The 10129-nt window shown below is 48.5% G+C and overlaps 1 protein-coding gene across 3 annotated transcripts in view; it reads left to right on the top strand.

The window, feature by feature from the left end:
* The first annotated feature begins 6 nt into the window (after positions 1-6).
* Positions 7-10129, top strand: part of ABCC10 (ATP binding cassette subfamily C member 10) — a 16639-nt gene continuing 6516 nt past the window's right edge. Inside the window, exons 1-15 of one of the 3 annotated variants that reach the window (XM_008643337.2) lie at positions 7-112; positions 666-862; positions 1815-3183; positions 3362-3589; positions 3786-3942; positions 4654-4793; positions 5266-5345; positions 5493-5664; positions 6666-6764; positions 6993-7182; positions 7544-7621; positions 8006-8197; positions 8621-8756; positions 9135-9330; positions 10068-10129. The exon at positions 10068-10129 is cut by the window's right edge and continues 327 nt beyond it. In XM_008643337.2, coding sequence (XP_008641559.1) covers positions 702-862; positions 1815-3183; positions 3362-3589; positions 3786-3942; positions 4654-4793; positions 5266-5345; positions 5493-5664; positions 6666-6764; positions 6993-7182; positions 7544-7621; positions 8006-8197; positions 8621-8756; positions 9135-9330; positions 10068-10129 — 3260 coding nt within the window. In that variant the 5' untranslated portion in view covers positions 7-112; positions 666-701. The remainder of the gene's footprint in view (positions 113-665; positions 863-1814; positions 3184-3361; positions 3590-3785; positions 3943-4653; positions 4794-5265; positions 5346-5492; positions 5665-6665; positions 6765-6992; positions 7183-7543; positions 7622-8005; positions 8198-8620; positions 8757-9134; positions 9331-10067) is intronic. The other 2 variants (XR_001865896.1, XM_017746357.1) reach the window with 2 other exon arrangements.

The following is a 10129-nucleotide window of genomic DNA, read 5'->3' as shown; positions in this document are numbered from 1 at the left end:
CCTGCTGCCGAGCTCCGTGCGGCGCCCGGCCCGTGGCGCTCAGCCGGCCCCGGGCTGGAGATGGGACGGGCTGGTGCAAGCAGAAATCTTTGTAAAGCCGAGGCCTTCCCAGGTGTGCTCCAGTCCGCGGGGCGGCACACAGAGGGGGCTGGTTCGCCAGTCCTGTGTAGCTTAGGGGTACCGCCTGCTTCTCTGGATGCGCACCAGCATCCTCCCTTACCATCTGGGGAATGTTTCGTGTTACATCCTGCCTTAGGAAGTACCATGGTGGGAAGTGTTGTCAACATGGAGATACAATGAATAGGTTATTGTTTAAGCAGCTCAAAATATTTTTCATACCGATGTACAGAAGGGAAAATACTTCCTTATACTACTTACAAAGGATAAACTCGTCACGGGAAAAAAAAGTCAGCCTGGAAATAAGCTTCAGATTCACGGGGCATTGCAGTCCCGGGGTGATTTAAGGGAGCAAACAACATAATTTAAGCTGGAGCTTGATCATTTCATGAAGTAGATAATATGATAGTGAGTGAACAATAGCCGGGCTTGGACTATGACCCAGGAAGTTGCTTCTAGCTCCATGTTAATTACTCATCACACTCCGTCTTGGACTGGAGCCGTAGTTCTCATGGTTTTTACCTCATGCTGCTTTTTCTTTACCCTAGGACATCCTGACTCTCACACTGAATTACCAACAAAGGATGGAGAACATCCTGGCTAGTTTGTGTGGGACCAGCCCAGAAGATCCACTCCCTGTGTGGGTTCGCGGCAGCATTGGCCATTGCTTTAACCAGCTGACATTGAATGTGATTCCTCATGTGATCCTTGCAGTGGTCAGTGCCTGCTTCCTTGGCACTCCGAGGTATGACAACTGACTTGTCTGACTCTTGATTATTATGCAGGACTGGAGGTGGGGTGGAAAGGCTGAAATTATTTCTCCCTATAATGTGCTGAATATGTAATTAGGGAAGGACACAATATTATAATGCTATTGTATTTGTCAGCGTCCGTCTTAATTCAGAGTACAGTGTACAGAAAGGAATCCAGAAAGAATAGAGGGGATTGTGGGCATAAAATCACAGAAAGTAATTAAAAACTATTTCAGTGAATGAGGACTGGGGAAACTGGGAGTATTCTGGGAAAGGACATAAATCCAAGGTGGCATAGAAGATGTATGTAAGGCAATAAGGAGTTCAGAGAAACCCAAAATTGTTTTTCTGTTTACCCTCTTCTGAAATTCATAAAAATTACAACATTCACTCATACTGAAAGGCCACAAAGAATCCAGTGATACTGAAGTATTTTGATGGGCAATAGATTATAGACTTTACAAGTACAACATCACTGAAACTAAGAGTGATTAAAAAAATGTTTCTAGAAGAAATATCCCACAGACAAGGAAATCAAGGATCAGAGATGTGACACAGAGAATTTCATCATCCAAAATTTGTGTTAAAGAGGTTAAATATAATTTTTTTTGCTGTTAATCCTCAAGGATTGGAGTCTAATTTGACCACAAAATATCATAGTATGCAAACAAATTTCTGTAAAGAAGTGCTATTCTTTGGTAGCATCTAAATCTCTGGTATTGACCAAAGAGTGGGCTGTATTGACCTGATGTAGTTTAGCAATGCCTACAGTCACATAAAGTTACAAATCTAGGGAGGTGTATCTGGAAGGAGGTGTATCTAGAAGGTTAAATAAGAGTGGATGTATAAACAGCAGGAAGAGGAGAGGAAGAAGGACAGTACTGACTGAGAGGTAGTGGAATTTCAGCCGTAAATTATTTCACTCTTTCGCTCTTTCTCCTCAAGGTCTGGCTCCAGTGTGCCTTGCAGGCTAAGCTGGGGATGGAGAATCGCTACCTCCTTTGTACTTACTGGCTTGTTCCTTGCTGACACAATCCCAGCCAGCATTTCCCAGCAGGAGCTGGGCCCTATGTACCTTGAAGTGCTGGCCAATGGCACTGCTGCCCTGACATGGCTGGTGCATGGCTTCGCTCTCCTCATGCTCTGCAGGTCCATTCATGGCTTTACCAGGGGCCCTGCAGCCCTGGCTCTCCTCACTCTCTTACCCCTACCTTCCTTCATCATCACACTGGTGTGGTACTGCCAGACTGGGACAGCTTGGTCCCCTGCCCACCCTGGTGCCTCCTCCAGGTTTGCCATTCTCTGTCTGCAGCTGGCCTCTCTGCTTGCCTATGTGGTCAGCTACCTCTTCCCCACTGCTGGCAGGCAGGACTTCCTCTCCATCAATCGCTCCTGGCAACAAGACCAGCCCATCTCAGAGCCAGGGATCCCAGTGCCTGACCAGCAGAGAGTGGCAGAAGATGGTGAGAGCTGGCTCTCACGCTTCTTTTACATTTGGATGAACCCCCTAATGAAGCGTGGCTACCAGCAGAAGCTGAACCATCCACAGGATGTCTATGTGCTTCCTCGCCAGCTCCAGGCTGCCAGGGTCTGTGACCGGTTCTACTCCTGCTGGCAGAAGAAGGCAGCTCTTCACCAAGCAGAGGAGGAGACAGTGTCTCTTACCAGCCCAATCATTGCTGCAGGTGACGGGAGCAGTGATGCTCCAGACAGCCCACACCATGCTCAGGAAGCTGTGCGCCTCTTGTCGGTCCTTCATGCGGCCTTTGGGCTTCGTTTCTACACCCTTGGACTTCTCAAGCTGGCTGGCAGTCTGCTGGATTTTTCAGGTCCTCTGCTTCTGAACTTGCTGGTGAACTTCATGGAGTCACGGCAGGAGCCCCTGAGCCATGGGGTGCTGTATGCCCTTGGGCTCTTTGCTGGCTCCTTCCTGGGCGCTCTCTTGCGGAACCAGTTCAGCTACGAGATGAACAAGATGACACTGATGGTGCGGGCCTCTGTCATCTCTGCCATCTACCGCAAGGCTCTGCATGTCAGCAGCACCAGCCTTGCCCGCTTCACTGTGGGGGAAATTGTCAACTTCATGAGCACAGACACCAGTAGGTTGGTCAACTTCTGCCTCAGCTTCCATGAGCTGTGGAGCCTGCCTGTCCAGCTTGCCATTACCCTCTACCTCCTCTACCAGCAAGTGGGGGTAGCCTTTCTGGGAGGTGTGGCCCTGGCACTGCTGCTTGTGCCCATCAACAAGATCATAGCTAACCGCATCATGATGAACAGCGAGGAGATGCTGAAACACAAGGACACACGAGTCAAGGTGAGGGGCAGTGGTATCTCTCTGAGTTTGTATTTTCTCCCTGCTTGTCCCAGAACGCTGGCTTCTTGGTCGCTTGTCATAATCCAAGGCAGATTAATTGAATCACAGCTGTTGAGAAAAATGCCAGAAGGGGCACACACACACATTTGCGTGATGTTCTTTTCCTCATTGCCTGCAGCTAATGACAGAGTTCCTCAGTGGCATTCGTGTGATCAAGTTTTATGCCTGGGAGAAGCACTTCAGCACCAGGATAAATGCCTGCCGGGCTAAAGAGCTGCAGAAGTCACGGGCTGTCAGTTACCTGGATGCCGTGTGCGTGTACATGTGGGCAGCACTGCCTGTTATCGTCTCCATTACCATCTTCATCACCTACGTTCTGTTGGGTCACCAGCTCACTGCCACAAAGGTGAGTAGGTAGTAGGGAGAGCTCCAAACTTGTGCACACCACAGTCTGCAGTGGGACTGCAGTCCTCGGGCATCTTCTCTGGGAAATAAACCCAGCCCATCTCTCCACAGCTCTTCAGGCTCTCTCTGGTGAAGCTGATTGGAGGATACAAGGGAGGTACTGGCTCCAACTCATGGCTGTTTGCTTACCCATGCAGGTGTTCACAGCATTGGCCCTTGTTGGGATGCTTATTCTACCCCTCAACAGCTTCCCATGGGTGTTGAATGCGATCTTGGAGGCCAAAGTTTCCCTGGATCGAATCCAGCAATTCTTTGAACTCATGGACCAGGACCTGGAAGCCTATTATGCCCTAGGTAATGGTTAAGGAAGCTGCCAGGCCTGAGACTCTGGTCAGCAGACATTCAGAGCAGAGAGCTGAGGGGCGAGGCCCAGGGGCATTACTGGAAGGCAGCTGGCTCTCACCCTGTGATTCAAGATGTTCAGTTGGGTGGAGGCAGAGTGAATACACTTAATTTCTCTTAATTTCTGTGGAAAGCAGGAGACAAGGCTATAACATTCCACTTTACCAACCATAAGCCATTGCTTGTCCCCACAGAGCCATTAGTGTTGCAGTAGAACAAGCAGCTCTGTCCTGTGATCAAAATTCTTCTGACACTGAACCCATCAACAAACTTGGCTTCACCTGGCAGAAAGGCTTGAGTGGCTGCCCCTCTCCTGAGCCATATTAGCTCCCTTTCCTTCTTTCATTGCCTTTTGCCGGCTCCCTGACATTCTTTTACCTTCAGCAATAATAAAACCAAGTTACATCCTCAGAGTGTCTCCCTGACAGCCGTGTGTATCTGGTGTGAGCTGGAGACAGAAGGGTTGGATGAAGAGATGCATAAGTTCAAGGGCAAGTCAGTAGGCAGGAGTCTCATTCTGTGGTTGGGTCAGGGGCATCATGCAGTGCCTCATCCATGGTCTCTGCATTTGAGAGTAAAGCTGATAGTATTTGTGATGCCAGGTGCCTTTAATTTTCTGGTCTTCTCATAGCAGTGCTATGCTGTTCTGCTTTTCACTTGTAGATAGCCCTTCAGATACTGCTACTGCCATGGAGATGCAATGTGCAGCCTTCTCGTGGGTGCCACTTGAGGAGGAAAGCACCAGGCAGCCCTCATCCACAGGCACTCTGCAACTGCACATTGAGAACCTGTCAGTGAGAAAGGTGAGCAAGGACATGGGAGGTAGCACAGAAAAATGGCACTAGAGAAAAAATACTGGAACCTAGAAATAATGGAGCAGAGGTGGCATGTTTCCCTCAGTTTAGGAGCTGTGCATCAAAACCTTCTCTTGGTCAAGAGGCACAGGACAAATATTACATCTCGGAGCTGAAAGGTGCTAGAGAACATCCATGGCTTACAGACAAGAGACGAACTAGTTCCCTCTGCCTTCTGCTATTACTGCAGGAGACAACTGGACAGGGAACAGAGCAGGGCTCTGGAGTTAACACTCCTTGCAAATCTGTGTCCTGTCATATCAGGAGTCTGGTTTACCTGACAAATGTACCCAGCTGCACTGCTGAATGTGTGAGATAGCCTGTAAGGAGCTGACTGCTAGGACCATGTGTGGCTCAAGAAATCTGGACAAGCTACCCTGTACTAGCACATCAGGTTGTTTCTCTTCATTTCCCTTTGCAGGGAATGCTCCTTGGGGTTGTTGGGAAGGTCGGCTCTGGCAAAAGCTCTCTGCTTGCAGCCATCACTGGAGAGCTCATTAAGTAAGTAGCCTAAAGACTTTTCCCTGCCTGGTCCCTCCATGCCACCGCAGGTGGGGACTGTCCAGTACTATCCCAGCTTGTAGGCCATTTTGATTTGCCAACAGTTTTCCTTTGTTGCCCTTTACACCCACTTCGGTGTGCTTGCAGACAAGGTGGACGAGTGTATGTTTGTGACCTGGAGCAAGGATTTGGTCTGGCCACACAGGAGCCATGGATACAGTTTACCACTGTCCGGGAAAACATTCTTTTTGGGCGGGAATATGATGCCAGGCTGTACAAGGAGGTGCTGGAAGCTTGTGCCCTCTCCGAGGACCTGAATGTGAGTGCCTAGACTGTAAACCTGCCTGGGCCTTTTTGGCAGGCTTTTGCATCCATCCTGAGCCTCACTGGGATCAGTCTTTATTCTTTCAGGGTATAGACTGCTCTTCCAATGTCCCATCACACAGTGTTCCTCTGATCACCAAGCCCACACCATTCCCGGCATCCCCATACTTTAAGGTGTGAAGACACTCTTGTAGCACTTTGGATGGTTTCTTCTGCTGCTGAGCCAAAAGCTCTTCATTCTGGGGAGAGGAGTTTTTCTTGCAGAGCTGAATGGCTGCTGAATTGGGTTTTTCAGGCAGAATCTATCAGCAGCTGATGCTTTTTTTGGGGGGGTGGGATCAGAAGCAACTTCTTGGGAATCTGGAAGGGCTAAGCCAGTGCTTCTATCAGTAATACGCATATTCTAAATTTGAGGTTTATGACTGTATTAGCCAATAAACCTGGCTGTATGTATGGTAGGAAACTAGCCTTCTCCCAGTTTATAAGCTATACCTGGTTTTCTGAAGTGCCAAGCTTTAGCAGCTCCTGTTTGTTTCGGCTGGAGCTATGAATACTCTGTAAAGGCAAGATTTTTATTTGAGATTTAGTAGAATACACCTATGCTACCAAACTGAGAGGAGACTTATTTCCAGATACTGAAACTTGGTAGTTTTTACTGCTACACTGTTTGGAAGGACCCTGACATAATTTTGATGCAGGCACAGCTCTTGTTCTCACAGAAAATTACTGTGTGCAATTATCTTGGACCAGAAGTTGCTCTCAATGGGTAGTTCAGATGTGACCACCCTATTCTGGAGCATAAGAGATTTTCGTTGCATTAATTAAGCTTGCCAGTTATCTGTAGAACCAGTGTATAGACTGTTGCAGTGTTTAATTGTTGGTAAGGTGTCAGCCTTAGAAATTACTGCCAGAGACTGGAGAGGTGCCCCTGTGTCCTGGTTTTGAATCCCCAGCAGTTTCCTGTCCCTTTCTAAATGATTTTCTTGAATATTTCAGGTTTTACCAGCAGGTGACCAGACAGAGGTGGGTGAAAATGGTGTGACACTCAGTGGGGGACAGAAGGCTCGAATAGCCCTTGCCAGAGCCATTTACCAGGTAAATAACAAAGGAGTTACTGTGTGGCAGGTCATGCCCAGTGCTGAATCAAATCTGAAGAGGCTGGAAGCACTCAGCTGTACAGTGAGCTCTGGCAGCATGTCTTTAAAGCACATTGTGCTAGCCTAAAGGTGCTGCCGACATGGAGGCACTTGGACTTTTCTCTACAGCGCTGCCTGCTCCAGCAGGGCAGCAGCTGTATCCTTTTATGTTTTGTCCCCCTCCCAGGAGAAAGAACTTTACCTTCTTGATGATCCCCTGGCTGCTGTTGATGCAGATGTAGCCAACCATATTATGCAGAAATGCATTCTTGGAGTTCTCAAACATAAGACCAGGGTCCTTTGCACTCACAGGACTGAGCTTTTGGAGAAGGCCGACGCTTTGTTGTTGATGGACAATGGCAAAATAATTAAGACAGGTACACTGTCTGTCTTCTCAGGCATTCACTTGTGTCTTGGAATGGCTTAAGGGGATTAAGATTAACTAGCGGGGAACCCAGTGATAAAAGAGGACATTGGAGACACTGCATGTGGGCAAAGATAGGGTGGAAGAGAATGTGCAGATGTACAGATAAAACAGGACAGCCCTAGATGTGAGGAGCTGATGAGGCAGAAAAACATAACAGGAGCAAAGCCTTCAAGGGTGCAGTTGCTGTATGACATAGGGAATGTTATGAGAGAACAGAACTGGGTCATTTCAGAGCAAGAGGCAGAGGGAAGGTGGGAAGTTGTCACCTATTCCTCACAGATGCTGAAGCATTTGCATATCTCTCTTCACAGGCACACCAGCTGATATCCTGCCACTTGTTGAAGCCTTCCCCAAGTTCAAGGTTACAGACAAGGGGAATAAGGATAAAGGTCTGTCCCTGATGAGCTTGAATGTGGCTGGGGCAGCACAGCTTAGCTGACCATCCAGACAGAACTGGTACCTGATGGCTGCTGGCCTTAGAGCAGAACTCCCACTATCTTGTTCTGCTGTATATGTGGGTGGTGTATACACAGAGGGACAGGAGGCCCACATATCATTGGATATTGATCTAGAGCAGTATTTGAACCTGTTGTTCCACTTGTAGTCCAGTTTTGGATGAAGAACTGCCAGAGTTGGTGCACCTGTCTTGAAAGAGGAGAGAGGAGGGGAAAAAGTCTCCCTCATAGTTTAGACTTGCTCTGTTCACAGTAAGGAGAAACTGCAGGAAGAATTTAACATTGCACTGACCTTTGCTTTTGCATCCATTCCCACAGCCCCTAATGAACAGGGACAGGAAGAGGCCATAGAGACAGAGGCAGAAGAATCAACCCAAAATAATAATCTCATCCACAAGGAGGAAGAGAAGAAAGAAGGGGCAGTGGCTTTTCATGTGTACAAGGCCTATTGGCTGGCAATGGGCAGCTGCTTGGCAATATCAATCCTCTTCTCACTGTTCCTGATGCAAGGTGAGGCAGTGACCCAGCAGCACATCTCTCTTTAGATATTCCTCTCCTCTTGTCTCATTCCCTGGTTGCATGGAGTCCAGAAGGAAAGACGCCAGGGGTTTAAACACCCTGTAGCAGGAAGACCACTTTCCCTAAGTTAAAGTAGCTCAAGGAGCTACTTTGTTAGGGAGGAGGCACATGTGGGAACTGTACCTGGCCTCTTGCTGCTGCAGTTGCATTACTGTACCTCTGTAGCAGTGCTCTGTCGCTGCTGCAGCTCAAGGCTGTTCCCTTGCTCCTGCTCTACTGCTATCAGGGGGAAGACTAGACTGGGCAGTGAGACCATGCAAAAGTTGTCCAGCAGCTTCCCCTCCAGCTTTCCTGTTTTATATTTGCTGATTCAAAAGTTGAATTCCTCTTTATGTAGTCTGTCTTTCTCTGTAGCATCCAGAAACATCTCAGATTGGTGGCTGTCATACTGGATCTCCAGCATATCCCAGACAGCAAATACCTCTGTGATGGCCTGCTCAGCTTCCTTGCCTTCCCCAGAGCTGCTTCTCTTCTCCACTGCTGGACTTGTGTAAGTGAATCTGGTCTGGAGGAGCCAAAGGAAGCTGGAAATGCCCTTAAGTGCGTTTCCCGTGACGATCCTGGAGAGCAGGGATAGATAAACTGACCACCTTGCTTCAGGGGATGTGTGTCCACTTTGACAAAGAGAATCAAAATCTTTGATCTGATGATGTGCCCAAAAGGCTTCTGCCTGGGGCTGATGGAGGACCCCTAGCTGCATAGTAATTGGAGTATTTGTCCCAACATGCCAAAGGGGTATAACAGGAGTATCAGGCTAAAGTAGCCTGATTTCCCCTTGAATATGCTCTTGGGTTCCCATGCCATGTCTGTGAGTTTATTGTCAGGAGGACATTGGCAGATTCATAATCTTCCTCCTCGTTTTTTCCAGTTCCCCCATTCAAGATCTGGACAACACCCCAGCCCCTTTCAATGGCTCAGTGGATGTGAATTTCTACCTGATAGTTTATGGGAGCATTGCAGGGGCCAACTCCCTCTTCACCATTGTTCGGGCGTTCCTCTTTGCTTACGGCGCTCTCCATGCTGCCGCTGTCATTCACAACCGACTGCTCCAAAGGGTTCTAAAGGTAATGGGCAAAAAGTCCAGAGCAGGCTGAGGCTCCTGCAAGCTGACATTCTTCTCATAGCTAGGAGTAATGGTGCAGGAGATAGACTAAGGTTTCTGTTGGTATTGACTGGTAGGACTGTATGCAAAAAGGGCTGCACCACAGCCAGTAGAAGGGGCCAATGAGCTGGGGTTCAAGATGTGTCCTGTTCATTCCATGGAAGGATGTTTTATGGCTCCCACCTGCATCTGTTCACTCATTAGGCTTAGATGTATAGCCAAGATGAGGGCTAGTTGAGTCAAAGGAGCTTTTGCAGGATCGTGAGTTCAGGTTCAGGTGAGAGTGGAAGGAGTCATTAAGCAAGATCTAGGGCTGATGCTGGCATGTGCCAGTTAACTTTATGTCTTCAGCTTCCTTGGGTCCTCAGGCTAGAGTTAGGATTAGGGCATTGGAAGTCTTGATTAGAGGCTAGATTTGCCTGGCTACTGTTGGGCTAGTATGGCATCTGAGTGCCTGCTGTCTCAGTAGCTGTCTGCCATTTGCTACAGAGGGAATGCTTCCTTCTACCATGCAAACAGCATGAGTTGTTTGGCTGCTAGTGGATGCTGGCTTTGGAGGCTGAGGTAAGGAAGTGGGTTGTGGTGGCTACCGTGTTGTGGCCTTATCTGCTCCCCTTGTGCTGCTCTCCTGCACACTATTCTGTGGTTGGATCTCACTGCAGCTGACTGGCTCTTACTTTCTGGTTCCTTTATCGCCAGGCCACAGTCACCTTCTTTGACAGCACACCAACAGGCCGGATCCTGAACCCCTTCTCCCCAGC

This window comes from Corvus brachyrhynchos, unplaced genomic scaffold (genome assembly GCF_000691975.1).
Source record: "Corvus brachyrhynchos isolate BGI_N302 unplaced genomic scaffold, ASM69197v1 scaffold70, whole genome shotgun sequence".
NCBI classification, from domain to species: Eukaryota; Metazoa; Chordata; class Aves; order Passeriformes; family Corvidae; genus Corvus; species Corvus brachyrhynchos.
This window is presented reverse-complemented; position numbering and strand designations above follow the sequence as displayed.